At 38.8% G+C, this 19570-nt stretch overlaps 1 protein-coding gene across 6 annotated transcripts in view; it reads right to left on the bottom strand.

Annotated features, from left to right (window-relative positions):
- Positions 1–19570, bottom strand: part of LOC114053869 (extracellular sulfatase Sulf-1) — a 287381-nt gene that overhangs the window by 95283 nt on the left and 172528 nt on the right. For 4 of the 6 annotated variants that reach the window (XM_027876972.1, XM_027876969.1, XM_027876974.1 and 1 more), the window contains exons 3-4: positions 2174–2392; positions 1788–2019 (exon numbers count right to left, since the gene is read on the bottom strand). In XM_027876972.1, coding sequence (XP_027732773.1) covers positions 1788–1959 — 172 coding nt within the window. In that variant the 5' untranslated portion in view covers positions 1960–2019; positions 2174–2392. Of the gene's footprint in view, positions 1–1787; positions 2020–2169; positions 2393–19570 lie in introns of all 6 variants that reach the window. The other 2 variants (XM_027876971.1, XM_027876970.1) reach the window with 2 other exon arrangements.

Below are 19570 nucleotides of genomic sequence, written 5' to 3'. Positions count from 1 at the left end.
TTCTGGGCTGGAACTTTCTCTCTCTCCTTTCTTTCTAGCACAACTGAGGATCTAAGGTAGGCTATCCAGGCAAGGCCTTTTTCAGTCCAGCGATCAAACTAGAGGAAAGTTTTCTGATTCATAGCAAGAATATGACCTAGACAATTGTGGGGGAGAAGTAACTGATCCTAATTTCAAAGGATCATGGATCTTGGTGATCAACAAGTCTACCTTCATAGATGAGGACACTGAGATCTAGAAAACTTAAGTGAGTTGTTTTGAAATTATCATACTGGTAGGAAGTGGCAGATGGAGAATTTGAACCCAGGTCCTCTTAAAACAAATTCAGCCCTCCTTCCATTGCATAATGCTGATTCTCATGCCTTCCAGAAATGAGTGCAGGGGTGCAGCTGGAGGGAGCTTGACTATTAAATTTTTAGTATGAGCATTTATACCTTAGAAATTGGTAAACACTACAAGTCAAAGTTTGTCTTACTGTTTTGTTGATTTTCTAGACTTAAGAAAGCGATGGAGAAAAGGTTAATGGTACAGATTAAATTTAAAAGTGCCATGGGTACATTTTTAAGGTGGGGGCAGAGTTACTTGTTAAATACTTATGAGCACATGCTTATGGATAACCTAAGACCCTGGGGATACCTAAGCTGGGGAGGCCAAGCTTTCCTGATTGTGGACTGCCTCTCTGTGACCACTATTTCAGAAAGTGCTCCAGTCATGCTTATTTCAGCCCAGTTGCTATACTCTTTGGACTTTTCAACCTCCTCACTAGTTATCCTCTGTCCTTGGAAAAACCACTACCCTGAGGCCATGCTATCATATTCCTCTGAACTGCCATTTTAGAAAGGATCGCTGCCATATTAATTTCATTCTTGCTCAATTTACTCTCTAAACTTCTCTCCTAGCCAACCTCTTTTCCCTCATGTAGGCAGCATCTCTCCTTTCCAGCATCCCATGATATGTTCTCTTCTCCCATTAGAACAGAAACATTATGAAGCTTAGGACTCTTGTTGCTTGTATTTATGTCCCCAGGGCTTAGTACAGTGTTTGGCACATAGTAGGGACTTAATAAATGCTCTCTTCCCTCATCCCCACACTTGTCCCCACTGGTATGATATCTAGGGAAATGATGCAGGGCAGAAGAAGCAAATAGAAAATCATGATTATGACTACAGGAGAGCTACTAAATAGAAAACTGTGGATCCTATTAGGGTGACCCGCAAAAACTCTGACATTGGGCTGTGTTCTAAGTTACTCTAGTTATATATTTTCTTCAAAGAAACAGCCATTACTCCTCAAGTTGACAGTGGCTGCCTAGCCAATTTTAACAACACAATTTGTAAAACATTGCAGCTTCTTTTTTGTAGGCAAACATAATGCCATCTTTTCAATGAGTCCCATTGTAATTCACCTGTCTTTGAACCTTTCTTATTATATATCTCTATCCACATACTTTATACATACTTGAGCTTCACAATTTTAGAAATGTTTTTGCCTAAACAGTATTTAATCTGTTTGCCAACAGTTTCCAACTTGCAAGGTCAAATTTTTAGCTTCCACAAATAAATTTTCCCCTCAAAACAGATTATGTCAAGCTTCAGACAGTCAAAGAAAGTGATAAAATACAAAGTATAATACTTTATGTCCCATAAAATCTCATTTCTAAAACTAGGTCAGCTGATAGGTACACTAACTTGGAAGAAAAGATACGGACTTGTCTTTTGGAGGCTAGAAAGTAGTGAAATTACTTATGCAAAGGAAGTGAAAACAGTTTTCTTTTAAAAGTCTCTCACCCAGTTCCACGTCTTGATCATCTGTGAGCACAAGAATAATATTGGGTCTGATGTTTTTTCGTTCCTGCTGCACACGCCCTCTGAACCGTGGGGATTTGACAGTGGTGCAGAAATTTCCGAGCAATTCTGTACCCAGGACAGCCAAAACCAGAGTCCAGCAATAGGACTTCATTGTAGATGGATGTTTCAGTGTTGCAAAACAGACCAAATGCTTGTTTCTTGGGTCAGAGATCTGTAGAGTCAGAGAAAAAATGGGAAGAGGGAGAGGGAAAAGGAGAAAAAGGAGAGTAAAACAGAAACCCAAATATCAAAATGAACTTAACAGAAAAGTAGTAGAGATAAGTGAAAAACCGTCAAAGCAGCCAGGAGGTGACAAACTTACGCACTTTTTCTGCAGACTCGAATATTTTACAAGTTTACTTCCTTTATTTGTGTTCCAAATTGCCCCTTGACTATTTCAATTTCATTGCCAGCATACAATCTCCAGACAAGGCTTCACATGTTAATATGTTTTAGGACAGTAGTTAGTACCTTGAATTAAGTATTTGGGCTGAGTAATCAATTTCTGTGCTGCAGAGGTATATGGAACATCTGCCGATGGAGTCCTATCAGAGGAGAGAAAAAAAATATAAAGGAAATATCAGTCACAGACCTTGAGACAAGTTGTTCTGATCTGGAATAACCCTTCTGAATAGCCCACAACATGCCTTTTTTTTTTCCTCTTTCCAAACACGAAGAGAGAAAAACAGAAGGAAACAAAACATGGGACTGCTACCAATTATTTCAAACGGCATCTTACTATTCACACTCAGGCTCGAAGTTGATCATTAAAATTAAGAACCTTCAGGGTCATTATCCGTGCACGCATTTGTAACGATACTTCAAAAATCCTTAACAAAAGTAACATTAGACTCTAGTCTGTCAAATAACCGAGCATTTCATGTGAGTGAGTGGGAACGTGGGTGGGTGGGGGAGGTTGGGGAAGTAATGAGAAGTTGGAAGAGAAATAACTTACCTGTGTAAAATATAGAACCCCTTTCAAGCTGTATGGAAGGCATTGCTGTCATTTGTAATCTGCATTGGATCACTACCCAGGAGCTTCCTTTCTCCTGACAGAGAGTTCGTCTTAAGTGACTGTCAGTGAAGCCCTCCCCCAGCTCTGACTATGAGAGCTCCTAGCTGCCCCCCATCCATCAGAGGCAGAGCTGAGCGCACCGTCCCTCTGGTGAGCCGGGGTCCTCCCTCACTGGTCTCTCTTTTCCCGGGCTCGGCACCCGAGTGCCTATCAGAGCCCCTCTCCCGACTTGTCGGTCAAACAGCCTCACTATTGTGAAGCTCCATGCGCTGAGAACACGGAGCTTGGGCTTTGCGGCAGCACATGTAAACCGGCAACTGAAAATGATTGATTGGTCCGGGGACTAAAGGTTAGCCAGTACACTCTAAGGTTTTTTTTTTTTTTTTTTACCCTTTCTTTTGACTGAAGCCCCGCAAAGTCACTGCAAGTCTCCACTGGAGAAGGAAAAGAAAAAAAGAAAGAAACACACACACACACACACAAAACCAAGGCCAGAGAAATAAATGCCCTCCTACATTAGATCACTAACCTAAAACTGTCTCATTTTCTCTTCTATTACTAGAAAGTGGCAAAAGATCTCACTCAACTCCCCACTCCCCCATTTTTGAGGCCTATGAGAAAGTCTGTATGGGAATTACTGCGCCCTAAAATTAATTAGAAAGGAGCAGACTTCATCAGACACTGGACTCACACACCTGAGGCTCGGTGACTAGGCAGGCAGCGTTAGAGTAGCATTATACAAATAAGCATGGCTAATTAAATGGAAGCATTGCACTGTGGGAGGAAAGGACTCCACTGATTTCAGAGCGCCACAGAAAGTTCCATATTTTCAGAAAGGTAAAGTGGGGGACAAGGTGATGGGGAAAAATACTGTATGCTGTTTAGTCCTGGCCATACACATAATTTTGGCTTTCACACATACACACCCCTATTATTTTAAGCTTTATGAGATGTTTTATAAACAACACTAATGCTCTTCACTCCACAGCCTCCAATTACTTTGTGTATGTGTATATGAGAGAAAAAGTAAACAAAAATCCCAGTGTCTCTAGCACGGAAATCCTGACTGATTGTCTATCAAGCAGCATTCCATTTCAGACTGACCCTATGCCCAGGCAGAAGTCAGTATACAAGATTCAGCATGTCATCTCCAGGGCTTTTGTGGAAGTTAAAGGGCATTCTCAGTATGAAAAGTCTGCAATTAGTCTGCCCTAATGATTTATTGTGCATTCATTTCTGTGCATTTATTTAAAGTTACAGATTTGAAAGAACAAGAAAACAGGAGGAGTAAGGAAAATGTAGGGATGAGATGGCATTTAAGTTCCTTTCATTTCTATACCAATGCTTCTATGATCTTATTAAGATGCGAGATTGAGCTTTTTCACACAAAGGGGTAGGTGGATCAGCTTAAAAAGGCAAAAAATGAGTTTCATTTAATGGCTGCTCCTCAAACATCACTAATAATAATAACTGACAATTTAAAGTTTCAAAACTGCTTTGCATGCATTATTTTACTTTAGTCTTGCAATAACTTATGAGGTTGATGGATACTGTAGGCATTAGTATCTCCATTTTATAGAGGGGGAAACTGAGACTCAGAGAATCTAAGTGGCTTGCCCATGGACACGTAGTATTAGAGGCAGAATTAGAAGTCAGATTTTCCTGATCAACACTCTTCTCTGTCACCCATGATGCCTCTTAACAAAATTTGGTTCCCTACAAAATCTGAAAGGAGGTGTGGGAAGTGAGGCTGGATGTGAATTTCTTATACCGGTCACAGTGGTACATCAAACTTTGCAGATACTCTCAATACAGAAATTCCAGCCATCATCACTCTACTGAGCAGTGACATGAGCAACAGTTCAAAAATATTTCTGCCCCATATTGTGAAACTGAAATTTCCTGATAATTGTATCTCCATAAGAAAACAATTTGCACTAACCCAAAGCAAGCGATTAACAGTTATTCCTTATTTCATCTTATTAACTTTAGTCCTTTAGGGAATTAGCCCTGGCTTCTCAGTGTATACAACACATTAATAAACCTTTCTTAAGAAAGGAAAGGGGGATAACATTGCCTTTGCTAAGATGCATTGCTTTTTGACAATTTAGTTCCTTTTCCTTTTGAGGCACAAAAAGTATTGTAATTATTCTGTCTTAATTTGTTAATTATTTCAGTAATGCATTTATAAAAACAGAGCAATGGGATTACAAAAAAAAAGATTAATCATCCATCCATACTGGTTGAATCAAACTTTTTTTTTTTTTAGCTCCACCAAACACACACAAAACCCCTTACAAGAATCTACAGACAATTCTTTATTTAAAAATGACCTTTTAAAACCTGTCATCCTCTCACAGCCTGGTTTCTAGAACTTAAAGGAAATGAAGTAAAGAAGAAAACAGACAAAATGCAGGACTTGACAGAAGAGACAAGGATGCAATGTTTGCGTTGGATACTTTGTGGTGGACTACAAGTGTCCTTAGAGACATCACAATTTGTCTAGAGACATAATAGAAAATGAGAGAAATTAAAGAAGAAACTTTTCTCACACATGGAAATTGAGCTTAGGGAACTATGTTCTATCCAAGAATCAGGATTTGAATACAAGTAGCCTTTATCCAAGCCATTGAACAAAAACCTCAAATGCAGTTCCCAGCCAGCCACTATATGGAAAGTTTAATTGGTTCTTTGTATAGGACAGCCAAGGAGAAATGTAAATGTGTCATTAAATGTTTCAAGACACATAAAAAAGAATGGAGGGTATGGATACCTAGCCAACGGGGAATGGAGGGGGGTATAGTTTACATATGCTTGTCTTGTACAGCAGAACCCAAGTGTAACACCTCATCACTGCCATCAGAATGCATGGGGTCTATAGCCTGCCTGATCCAGGCTGTCCTACTTGTTGAGCCATCAGGTTCGAGGGATGCAGAATAATGTCTGAAGTTGATTGGATACTGACTTTTCTCTGACCTTGTTGGTGGTTATACAGAGGACATCAGTCCGTAGGACTCTGGGTATGGACTGATTTGCAAGTTTAACATTCATTTTTTAAAACTCTTCCAACTTCCCTATTACTACAGTGGGCAACATCATGTGCCATGCCTCAGTCTCATAACCTGGGTGACATCCTTGACTCCTAACTATCACTCATTCCTAGAGGCCTGCCAATTTCACCCTGTTCATATCTGTCCAGTACGCCCCCTTCTCTCATCTGACATCGATACCGCTCTGGCGCAGGCCCTCATCACTTCAAGCCTGGACTATTTGAATAGTCCAGTGAGGGGTCTGCCTGCCTCAAGTCCCTACCCACTTCAATCTACCCTGCATTCAGCCACTAAATTGACGGTCCAAACCACATCACTGTCCCACTCCAGTGTCTCCATATTGTCTCCAGGATCAAGGAGTTTCCTTATTGTCGGAAATAAAATGTGAATTTTTGGGAGTTTTGCAGAAGCCACAAACAACATGCAAAGGCCAGCAGATGATGCAGAAAAAGTTTAGAAACTCAGAAATGCATAAAATATATGTATAGTATTGCATAATGTCAACGTATTTTATCTTTTAATACCATAATAATTCAGACTTCTTCTCTGGTGTGAAGTAAGGGCCAAAAAAATTTATGTGGATTTTCCAGGTCACAGCACCATGGTGTGGAAGCCACTTCAGTGGCTCTGTGATCTCATTGACATAGGTACTCCCTCAATTATTCAAAGTATAGCCCATCCATCTCTATCTGTCCTACATGACCCTTGTCCATATCTTCTTATAAATGTACCATGGGGATCTACTCACCAGGCTGAGGTGGGGTCCTGCCTATTGTTTTTGACATCATGAGGCTATCAAAGGAGGACATGGGTTCCATTAACCACAAAGATGATGTATACATATTTGCTATTTTGTGTTTTTAATCTAAGGATAACACAAAACTACAAATTGAACCCCATGCACCTATCTCAAGTATGAGAAAGACAGAGTCAGTGTCACCTTAATGGTTATTGAGATGTTCCCCTACTCAGGGCAGAGGTGCTATTTAACAGCAAAAGACAAAGCCAGACAACAATTAGGATCTGAAGAAGAGCCGAGGAGCCAATTGAAATTGCAGGGAGACTTTGGGTCAGCAGAATCCAATTATTCACAATAAATTTTGTCAGGACTCCATAAGTTTAATCTCAGAACTATGTAAAGGAGAATACAAGCATCAAACAGTGGTTCTGACCCTTATTTTTCTCCCCTGCTCATGTCTCTTCTTGGTGTCTATTTGTGCAGGCTTTCTTTCTTAGACTTAAGCTTTAAGGTTCTCATTTACAATTTGTTTTCTGGGGAGGTGGCTTTGAGGATGAAACCACTCTTTTAAAAAGATCATCTATAAAAGGTCCTTTTTTCTTTCCTTGGAATCTCATAGCTGGCAAAGAAAGACAACATACACTCAATCCAAGAAATGTCTATGTCCCAAGTTAATTCATCAAAATTCCAAGCAAAGAAGATAGACTCCATCTGTTTCCTTCTAGGACAATAATATTTTCAAACCATCTCTAATCTGTTCACACATCTTTTTACACTCCTGGGTTTCCATTCTGTGCTAATTTTCCTGATATGCATATGCTATATTTAGCTTGTTGAACCAGACTACCCCCCACCCCAGTAATTTTTTTTTAAAGAAAACATTTTTCTAAGCACCTACTACGCACAAGTTACTGTGTTAATAAATGTTTTCTGATGCGAATCAAACTATTGTATTGTTAGGTGCTGGCGACATAAAAGAAAAAAAAAACAAACCAGTCCTTGGCCTCAAGGAGCTTACAATCTAATTGCCCCCTAAATATGAATTGTAGGTCCTTCAGTGCCCTGTTTTCCTTTGAAAATTCTAGAAGGAAGCTGGGTTGGACCTCGAGAAATTTCCTTTTATGCCTTCCCACAGAAAAAAGAGCAAAAGAGAAGAACTGAAGAGAGACAAACATGATTAAGTTAAGAACAGTGGATTGGAAGACTTAGTAGTGGAGTCTGGCAATTTCGACTCTGATCCTTTGGACTATTGCTGCTAAAATTACTTGATGTTGGCTAACTTACCTGCCATCTCTATACTTCACTTTTCTCACGTACAAAGTGAAATAATATAATTTCTATATCACACAGGGTTTGGGAGAATAAAACAAACTGATGGTTCTGAAAAATACTTTAAAGTATTTAAAAGATGTGTCCTTTGACTAGCTAGGCTATAATTTTAAAAATTCTGATGAGGCTAGAATAAACTGATTATATCAGTAAAGGCCCCATTAGACATGTATATTATAATAAATCAAGGTTGGACTGAAGGTACCTAGTGATGTGACCCTTAGTATTAATAAGTCTAGATTTCTGATGTCACTAAAATATATCTCATCAATTGCAAGATGCTATTGAGATGACAGGCTTTACTTATTTCTCAGTAAGTTTTTAATATTTTGGATATGCAACCTCTTAGTTATTTAATATTTTCTCAGCTGTCTCAGAAAGTTTAGGTTCTCTGCCACTTAGTTATTTTTCTGTCTAAATAGCTATCATTACCTAGAAGTTATTAAAGGAAAAGAAAAAAAAATATGACACATGGGGAAAATGAAGGGGAGAAGATAATGAGAAAGGCCACTTTTGTCTGTTTGCGAGGCATCCAAATGGAAATCTCTTCAGACTACAAGATATAGAGGCCTCGAGGGAGAATAAAAAATCAATGAAGGAGATATAAGGTTGGGAGCTGTATATTTATTAGTGATGATTGAAACTGCAAGAATATATGAGCTTATAAAAGGACTGGATGTATAAAGGGAATGCAACTATCTCAGATGTGAACTGTGGGGCAACTTGAGAAAGCAGAGGAAGGAAGAGGTTCCAGCGTAGGCAGATAGTGAGAATTAGTGGAAAGAAGAGTAGCTTGGAGTCCTAAGATACAGGTTCCAGTTTTGGTCCTCATGTCTGCGACTGACTCAATTCACTTCCCTGAACCTTAGTTTCCTCATCTTTCATCTGGAAGTGACACAGCCGACTTCAAAGAGTGATTATAGCAAAAATCCTAACTAAAGTATTATGCCCATAGGGGCTATGACTGTTCTACCTGTCAAATTCCAACACATCTTTCAATACCCTGTTCACCTCCTCCATGGAGAATTCCTCCAATCAGAAATGATCCTTTCTTGCTAAGTAATTATGAAACCAATAATCTTGGCCTTAGAAGAGACGAGAAAACCTTCACACATTTGCAGAGATAGGGGACTATGGGTTTAGAACCCTGGGGAACCATAGGGATTATTGGATAACCCCCCCTCCACACACACACTGCCCAAGTAGTTTAATGTGTTGGTTAATTTGGCTTAACTACTTTCTCCCCTCTTTCTTATTCTTTGTTATAAGAGATAGCTTGCTGTATAGGGGAAGGAGGAGAGATTTATTTGGAAATGAAGGTGATGTAAAATAAAAAGATCAAAAATTATATTAAGATAATCCTTCTGCTGATCTCACATATGACTTAGTTTTTAAAAATCATTCCTATGTATTCATTTTGTTCTATTTTATTTAAAGGTTTTTTTTTTATCTGAGAGGCAGCATTGGTGTAGTGGGTAGAACTCTAAACTTGAAATCAGGAGGATCTGGGTTCAAATCTTCACCTTGGATATTTACTTAGGCAAGTTAATTAACTTCTCTGTGCCTCAGTTTCATCATCTGAAAAATGGGGAGGCTTGGACTTGATTGCTTCTAAGACCCTCCAGCTATAATCCTTTTCCATTTTAGAATGGAAGCTCCATAGTGCCAGGGATCATGTCATTCTTGATCTTGTAGCTTGATGCCTGACATGGAGCTATACACCTAATTGATGCTTATTAAACTAAAAGCTAAAAGTTAACAGAGACACAGTGAGCCAAGAAGCCCCACTAAAGCAGCTGCTGCAGAGTGAGAAGACTCAGATTATGGTTATCACTGTCAAAAGCAGTAAGCAAAGAGGCCCGACAAAGGAGAAGTTGGATTTGGCTAGAAAGAAGTTGTTAATCTCAGCAAAAGACATCTATACCATTGGATGAGATTATTAGCTTAAAAAAAAAACTCTGAGTAGGTTGGAACATTATCAAATATATCAAACTGATATCAAATCAATTTGATCTTTATAAATAGGAGGCCATTCCTGATGTGGATAATGGCATGAATAAAGGCATGGAGATAGGAGACACTAGGAGGAGAATAGGGGAAATTAAGTAATACAGCTAAGCTAGTAGAAAGGTTGGTTTGATAATAATAATAGCTAACATTTAAATTGTACTTACTATGTGTTAGGCACTGTGCTAAGCACTTTACAAATATTGTCTCATTTGATCCTCACAACAACCCTGGGAGGCAAGTGTTATTTTACAGATAAGGAAACTGAGGCAAGCAGAAGTTAAATTACTTACTCATGGTCACACAGCCAGTTAAGTGTTTGAGGCCAGATTTAAACTTAGGTCTTTCTGACCTAATTAGGCTGCTTCTAGTTTTGAACCAAATTGTGGATGGTATAGCATACTACAGTGGAAAGAGTCCTGGCTTTAGTGTTGGGTGACCTATACTCTAATCTTCACCTCTTGTGCTTACTACCTGTTTGTCCTTGATTCAGTTATTTCATTTCTCTGGGCCTCAGTTTCCCTCTTAATAGAACAGGTCAAAGATAAGGAAAGTCTACACTAGCAGAGTACCAATTTAAGTGGAATCAAGAAGATAGAAGGGAGAGATATTTATAAGAATATGGTAGTTTGGGGGCAGTTAGGTGATGCAGTGGATAAAGCACTGGCCCTGGAGTCAGGAGGATCTGAGTTCAAGTCCAGCCTCCTCAGACACATAACTCTCACTAGCTATGTGACTCTGGGCAAGCCACTTAACCCCAACTGCCTCACAGAAAAAAGAAAAAAAAAAGGCAGTTCCCGGTAGTTGGATGGCAAATTCATTTTCAACAGGTGTTTTGTAAGTAACTAAAATTCCTGCTGTCTTTGCATTAGTATACTTCCTGTTAACTAGTCCTTAAAAAGCAAAATGGGGTAATTGCAGACAACATTATCAGACAAAAATATATAGACCCTTTAATTCAATTTCCTTGTGCTATCAAGCCTGTAGCCATTAAAAAAAATACCTTTACCATGCAACATGGTAGTAAGTAGCAGGATCTACTGCTTCTACTGGAAGGCTAATCCATTAAATTCAGCTGTAAAGCAAAGGGTTTATAAGGAATACAAAAATATGTGATCAGCTATCTACATTTAGTCTATACCTATGTGATTTATAGAATTCTTTACCAATCCATCAAATTTATCTGCCAGTCTTCAAGTTATAATCTGGCCATTATTGAGATACTTATCAATGGCTTCAAATGGATTTATATACCTGTCAACTAGAATTTCTGCACAAGGTCTTAAAGCCATGACTTTATAACATCTTTACAGAAACAATTGACTGCAGTTGACCTGAAAATTGCAATGTCTGCATTGAATGAAATAAGGGCACACAGTCTGATTTCAGAATTTAAAGTGTGCTTTCAATTCAATTTAAGTAAAAAGAAAATTTCCATGCAGAGAAGAATTTTCTAACAATTAGAGCCATTCAAACGAATGGGCTACCCTTGCTAGTAGTAATTTCCTCATCACTGGAGGTCTTGATGTAAATGAAGGTTGGATGACTGTTAAAGATGTTATATCACGAATTCCTATTGGGTAATGATTGGGCTATATTACCACTGAGGTCTCTCTTCCATCCCTGAAAGTCTGTGAGTTATTAATTAGAAGGTTGTTTTTTGACTGATAGAAATATGTCACTGGTATACCACCAATCAGGAAACTTTCATAGTTTTTAACCTACAGAGATGTGAGGAATAAACTTGCAGAATACAACTTTTAAACAAGTTAAGGGGAAACATCATAATTTATTGCTCAGTCTGACATGTAAAGAATTAATTCCATTAGTGAGGTTAAGCTTGTAGTTCCACCTATGTGCATGGACACTACATAGACATAATCACATCTCTAATCACTGTAATGTCAAAATTTTATTATTGTCCACTCTTTAAATTTATCTTATCACCCAGGAATTAACTTTATTTTAAAATTTCTTATTTCAGTGCATGCAAGAAGTGCACTTTCTATACAAAGGAGGTGGGTATGATTAAACCAGATGATGGGCCCCACAAGCAAAATCAGCCTTTCATGAAAGCTGGTCACCAGAGGCCATTTCAAACAAAAGCACATTTCAAAGGACTCTAAAGTAATCCCTTCTCTCTACTGATTTGGTTTCCATGAAGTCTCAAGCACATGTGTGTTACAAAAAGAAGGCTTATTAAAACCTGATGTGATATTGGAGGGCTAATGAAATGGACTCCCAACTGCATTTGGGATCTGAGAGCCATCAAAAAGGAAACCAACTTCCAATTGTATGTATAGGCTTTTCAAAACCTGTGCGTAGAAAGATAGAGAATGTTTATTTGCTAGCGAAGGCAACTAATTAATGCTGTAAAGTGTTCAGAAGTGACTTTAAGCACAAAATTTGGATCATTAACAATAGGAAAAACTGAAGATCTTTTGACTATAGTGTCCTTTGCAAATGGAAAATACTATAGAATTTTAAAATCTTTTCATAACTTACATCTATATTGTACTTAAAGCTGTGCAATAATTATGTATATATATACATATACACATATACATGCATATATGTGTATATATATAGAATCTCATTTGATCCTCAAAACAATTATATACTCGTTGAGGAGAGAGATTATATCACTTTATCACTTTTTTATTTGTATCCCCAGCACCTAAAATAATTCCATGGGACTTTGTACATGCTTGTTGCTTATTGAACGACTCTGTGAGGGAGCGGCTGCCTCAGTAGGCAGCTACATAGCACAGCAGATAGAACACTGGATCTGGAGTATGGAAGCCATCTGTTCAAATCCAGCCTCAGATACTTACTGACTGTGTGACTCTGGGAAAGTCATTTAACTTCTGTCTGCCTTAGTTCTCTCTTCTGTAAAATAAGATAATAAAAGCACATACCTCTCAGGGTTATAGTGAGGATAAAATAAAATGATTTTTGTAAAGCATGGCAAATCTGACAGTGCTATGTAAATGTTATCATCATCATCATCACAATTATCATGAGGATCCTCACCATCCTGATTTTCCAGATGAGGAAACTAGGATTCACAGAGATAAAGTGACTTACCCACTGTCACATGGCTAGTAAGTGTAAGATATTACATTGGAACCTCGTTTTCTCACGACTAGCTCCCACACTCTTTTGCTGGATCATGTTGCTTCCTAAAAACAATGTTGTATCTCAGCTGTATTATGTATCCTTGACTTGGTTCAGAAGTGTGTGAAACGTTATTTAAGAATATTGCCTGAAAATCAATAGCTGTGGGAAATTTCAACACTCCAGTAAATAAATGATGATAAGTTGAGCAAAAAGGTTAGTGAGGAAGTTATAAACTTGAATAAAAATTTGTTGTTTTAATTAAAAAAATCAACAAACACTCTTTATCAACCTTGAAAGAATCTCAGGCATCTACTAAGCAAGTTTGGCTGTCCTAAGAATTTCACTAAGATTCTAGGGCAACATTGTGTTGTACAGTTATAGTAGAACTAAAGGTGACTAGTAGGATTGATTGCCTAACAGTAGTGGAACAAAGGAGAGCATTTCAGACCTTGCCATTTTCGAATACACAAGGAACCTGGAAGAATGTGTTGCTGATTCTTTATCCGGTAACTACTGCATAGTGTTGACTGCCCTCTTAAAATTATACACAAAAGAAAACATGTAAATTACTGCAGGCCATTTTACATTATTAGTGACAAGCTATCATGTCTGATTCTAGCCAATATGTTTTTGCTCATAGCAATACAATTCCTTTGAGCAAGACACGTATGAAGCAAAGGTTGCAGTGAGACATCCAAGTATTTACTCTGATATGTTAACTATAGTATAATATCAGGGCAGAAGAGTTCTTTAAACACTGAAATAAAACTTCAAATAATGTGTGGACCTTTCTCACACTCTCCTTTCCCCTAAAAAAAAATAAGCAAAAAGAAAAATCTAGCAGGGGGTGAAGGTTAGGGGGGGTGCTTACAATGAAAGCTTATCCACTTACTGGTTAGTTAAATACAACATTGATAGGCTCTATAGAAATTCACTGTTACATAGAAGAGTTCACTTTATAAACAGTGTTCTGTATAACGTATAGTAAATGTGCATATTTAATAATTTTTAAATATGTTTTATACTGTAGCAGGCCATGTATTTGAACACTGTTATCTAGCATTTCGTGCTTGCCAAGAAAAACTCATCAATTTTACTGCTTCTTTTTTTAAGTTGTTGGGATCAGATTCAACTCAGAATGCAGCCAATATTTATACATTCAGACTTATAAATTCATTAGTTTTATTGGAAAATAAAGCCAGGCAAGGAGAAATGGGCTTTTGGTGTTCCAGCCTATATTGAGGCCAAAATAAGTACTGTATTTTAAAATTCCTTAAAGATTTCTCCTTTGATTTTCTTCAAACTAGCAGATTTGGTGAGCACTTTGTTTGCAAACAGGCACAGTTTCTTGACCAGGCATCTTTTCCAATTCTACTGTAGTAGATACCTGCAAGTAAATTGTTGCATTTAAACACACTAGTAAGAGGCAAGCCTTCACATCATTAATTAAAGCCCCAAACCCCCAGTGTTTAAGCAACCCACGGTACAGAGCAGTCGGCATACTCCTATTAGCGCACACAGAAGAGGACGGGACCAAACATGCTTGTACAGAGAACAGGCAGATGCTTTGTGTCATTTTACCTGAAGGCTGATCTGCCAGGCAGTTGTGTTAACTGGAGGCAGCTGACAGGGAATACCAGTCAAAGGAAACGCACTTGTTAAGATGAGCTACCTCTGAGGTATAGAAACAAACATTCAAAATCACTGAAGACCAAGGATTTTTGCACTGGGTGCCGTGATTCCCTAAAATGCCCTGATGTTAGAGCATTGATGAAGGCCCAGAAGCTTTCTGATAAGTCGCTTTCAGCTGAAGTGCACCACCTCTCAAGTGTTCCAGTGTTAGAAGCAACGATAAACAAATGATAAACCTAATTCATGTAGAGATAAAAGCATTGCCTCTAGACTCATGTTCAAATTTCATCTCTAATACTTACTGCCTGTGTGACCTTAGGCAAGTTACCTGAACTTGATAAATCTCCATTTTCTCAACTATAAAATAAAGGAGGAGGAGGAGGATCAGATGGCCTCTGAAATCCCTTCCCGTTCTAGTGCAAGGAGCCTAGGAACTAATAATCTGTATGTGGGCACCTTGTCTTTTCTTTCAGCACAGCCTGGTTTACCACCTGATTCTTGGTTTTCCTCACCTCACCTTGACTCAGGCATGGCTTTAGCCCTTGAGTCACTGATACAACATATGGCCACCCCCCAGACCTGATCCCCAGTTTGCCTTACTCTAGGGATGGATTTGGGCAGGTAGGTGGTACAGTAGATAGAGCACTGGGCCTCAAGTCAGGAAGACTCGTCGTGAGTTCAAATCTGGCTTACTAGCTATGTGACCCTGGGCAAATCACTTAACTCTACCTCAGTTCCTCATCTGTAAAATGAGGTGGAGAAGAAAATGGCAAACCGCTCCAGTATCTTTGCCAAGAAAACCCCAATCGAGGTCACAAAGAGTTGAACAACACAACAAAGGGATGGGTTCAAGTATGGCCCACCTGCTGGAACATGAAAATCACGTCTCAGAATAGAGACCTCAATAGAAAATGATATTTGTATGCCCTCCCTTCATGGAGATTAAGTTCCAAAGGTCTTGTGAGGTAGAACAACCCCCTAATATTCTTCTAGATATAGTAATAGCAAAGGAAAGAGAGGGAGGGATAATTGGTTTTAGTGGACTTCAATCTCAAAGTGTATCAACAGTGGGATATAGTGTCCAAGAAAGCAGCTGTGACCTTAGGAGAGATGTAATACGTATGGCCGGGGAGTTGATAGTCCCGTTGCATTCTTCCTCTTGTGCTCTGTCCTAATCAAACTACATCTGGGACATTGGGTTCATTTATAGGTATTTCATTTTAGGAAGAACATTGATAAACTTGATGGTGTCTCAAGGAAAGTTACCAGAATCGTGAAGAACCTCAAGACCAGCAACTGGGAACTGGGGATATTTAACCTAGAGAAGAGAAAAGGCAATTGTCCTATGCCTTCAAGGATATCAAGGGCTGAGAGGTCGAAGAGATATTTGAACTGTACCTTGAGGATAGAAGATAGAACTAAGAATTACAGGTGGAAGTTGCAAAGAGGCAGATGTTGGTTTAATGTAAGGACAAATTTCCTAATACTTAAAGGGATTCAAAAATGGAATGGGCTTTCTGAAGAGGGAAGTGGACACCCCATGACTTAAAGTCTTTAAGTAAAGACTGGATGACTAGGTTGGCACTGTTTTAGAATGGATTCCTGATCAGATATAAATGGACTCTAAACCTTCCAATCTTAAGATTTTGATTCTGTGCAATGGCTCCACTGTATCTCCTTTTCTTATTTGAAAGGATCGTGATAGGATGGGGTGATACTAGGCTAACCTGGTAGGACCTTAATGGACTGGACTAGGGAACCAGCTCTATTTAAGATTTTACAGCTTCCTAAACTAAAGTTAATATCTTAAGTAAAGCACTTATTGCCATCGAGTTCCTAACCAAAATTACAAAGTAAGCAAATACTCATTTTTTTCACTCCTCCCTTGTTTTCCCTCTTAGCCACATCTCTTTCTTCCTCCCTCTAGATGGTCTCTCATACCACTGTCTGGTGGTTCAATTAATCAAGCAACCAAGACAGATCAAAAGCTTACTGTGGGCCATGTTCTGTACAAAGAGTTGAGTATACAAAGTCAAAAAGAAGACATTTCCTGCCCTCAGGGAGCTCATGGTAGTTTGACTGATGTAATTGCAAGAGTCTAGTTCAGGTTGAGTAGCTTTATATACTTTGTACATAGTAGGTATTTAATAAATGCTTGATGGATTAATGAATGAATGAATTATGAAAGAACAGCTAACTAAGCCAAGAACGTTTAATCAGCTGAAAGTGTGGGGAAGATAGTTGTTTAATTCGTGCTTTGGGTGTTTTTTTTTTGACTACTCTGGTGCTCTCCTTCCCCACCCTACCCCACTTGTATGGAGTCTGCTGAGGAACAAAACACACAGAATCAACATTACAGCCACATACTATCTATGCCCTTCTACTTCACCTTTGCCAGAGTCTCTGTACCCTTGGGGCATGATAGAACAAAAAGCATAGGTTGGCACAGTGAACCATGAATATTCAAAACTTGTGAGTGATGAATCCATGAATGCAAAGGCCTCTTGCATTTGTTTCCTATTGTGTAGTTCAAGATGTCTTGCAATGATTAATTAATCCTTACAGCACTGAGGCAGGAGCTGAAAACATTAGTGCACAGTCACAGCCATTTATGGGCTTAAGAGTCAGCTTTTGGGTTTTTAGGTTTCTAGAAACAGAATACCATTGATTCAGTTATGGCCTTTGTGCCTGTTCCTTCAAGGCCTCAGTTTACTAATCTGTAAGACGAGGGAGATGAGCACAAAATCTCCTTAGTTTCTTTGATCTCAAATAGTGTATGTATTATAGAGGAGAAATAGCCTAAACTTTTCAGAAGGAAGAGTAAGAAAAAGAAATGGCTTCCAGCTTTCTTTGACCTCACAGAAACATATGATGTGTTTTGCAGGCATGCAGGTGTGTGCATGTGTGTACATGTATGTATGTGTGTGTATGTGTTTGTGGAGTACATTGGCCTTTCTAACTTCTCATTCATCAGGAACCCAAGAGGGGAAGAGAGAAGAATCTTCAGGAATTGTCATGATGGTAAAGTATACATTGAGATATGTGGTGAGAAGGAAGTGATAGAAATATAGTGATGGTATGCATAAAGATAAAAGAGATCGTAGAGAGGAATCTACTATCCTGTCTCAGCTCATTTTCCTTTTAGTAGTCTCACCCTTCATTTAAATCCAAATACAGTTAGGGCTTCCTTCTCCTCAGCAGAAGTTATTTATATCAAAGGAATAGTAGGTGAGCATTATTGTGATTGTAAAGTTGTTATGAAGTGTGGACTCCAAGAATCCTTATCCAATTCCATCATTTAGCAGATGTGCAATTAAAGAAATCAGCACATAGAGGTATACTATAGTATCTGGATGAAGGCCAGGAGCGTGGGTGAATACTGAGAGCCTTTCTGATCACCTACCAGCTGGCATAAAAGTTGGATTTAGAATCAGGGGCTTGAGGAAAGGAAGAAACAGGTTCTAGTGGCTTCCCAGACCTTATAGGCTTACCCAAGCTGAGCAGTTACCCTGGAAATTACATCAGATAAGCTATGAGTGGCATGATTTTACCTGGCTGTTGCCATTAGGCATAGTGGTTCGTTATAATAGAGAGTGAGGGTGAGAAGGCAAGAGTTGGAGTTATTTGACCAATCAGTCTATGGAAGCCCTTTGGGTGTGGCCTCCCAGAGCCCCTGAGCCAGATTATACAAAACAGAGGCTGTTCTAATTTGGTAAATTCAGCTTTTCTTCATTTCTAATTGTTTACTATTTAAAAAGTCCCAAGACTTTGACCAGGAATAATAATGATACTAATTGCTGGCATTTCTAAAGTGGTTTAGTGTTTTATATCTGTTATAATATAATATAACATAATAACACTGCCAGGTTGGTGCTACAACTATTATTGCTACCATTTTACAGATGATACAGCTGGGCTCAGAGATGTTAAATAAATTGTCCTTGGCCATATAGCTAGCAAGTGTCTGATTTGGAAAAGGAACCCAGATATATGCTGACTCCAAGTCTAGTTCCCTTTTCACTCTTCCTTCTGCTTTATAATTCCTAACCGTGATCTTCATCCTACCCATAAACTCCAATGCCTCCACCCTTCAATACTTTCCCAGGCCATCACTACTTTACTGACTACACTCTCCTCCCTTCCCCATCTTAAACCAGTTGAACTGGTTCAAGTTTGTGAACCAGTTCAACTCTCCATTGTTCTCTGGAGTCCCTTGCCCCTTATCCTCTTGTTGATCTTGCCCAGCCAAGCCCCAGCCTTGGATTACTCCCATCATTTGCTGCTTTCACTCTATTCATGTGCTGAAGGAAGGTGGAGAAAATCATGTAACCACGATGACTGATTCCACTATAAACTTATTTTATGTAATCACAACTGGCCCTCACTGAATTAAGGAAATCCTTTTAGAATACTCTGATTCACTATCACACTCATCACAGTGACTTTTCCAATATTTTTCATATCTCTTCAAACCTCCCATGGCTTTCCATTTCCCATCTTCTCAATCAAGAACCTTATTTCATATTTCACAGAAAAAGGTGAGGTTATTCACTGACAACTCCTTTTTTTCCCCTAATCTCACATCACTCCTCTCCTTCACCCATGTCTCACACAAGAAGTGGTCCTTCTCCTTCAACATGTAAAAGTGATCCCATTCCATTTGGTCTTAACCAACAAAATTCTTCCTCTATCATCCCTACTCTCTCATTAATCTTGAATCTTTCTACTTGTCTACTGGGTGCTTTACTAGTGTCTACAGATATGCCTGTGTCTACTCCATCCTCAAAAAGCTCTTTGTTGATCCATCTATCTTCAGTAGCTATCATCCTGT

This window comes from Vombatus ursinus, unplaced genomic scaffold, assembly GCF_900497805.2.
Source record: "Vombatus ursinus unplaced genomic scaffold, bare-nosed wombat genome assembly UNPS02014812.1, whole genome shotgun sequence".
Taxonomy (NCBI): Eukaryota; Metazoa; Chordata; class Mammalia; order Diprotodontia; family Vombatidae; genus Vombatus; species Vombatus ursinus.
Note: the sequence above shows the minus strand (reverse complement) of the source record. Positions and strands in the feature narration are given on the sequence as shown.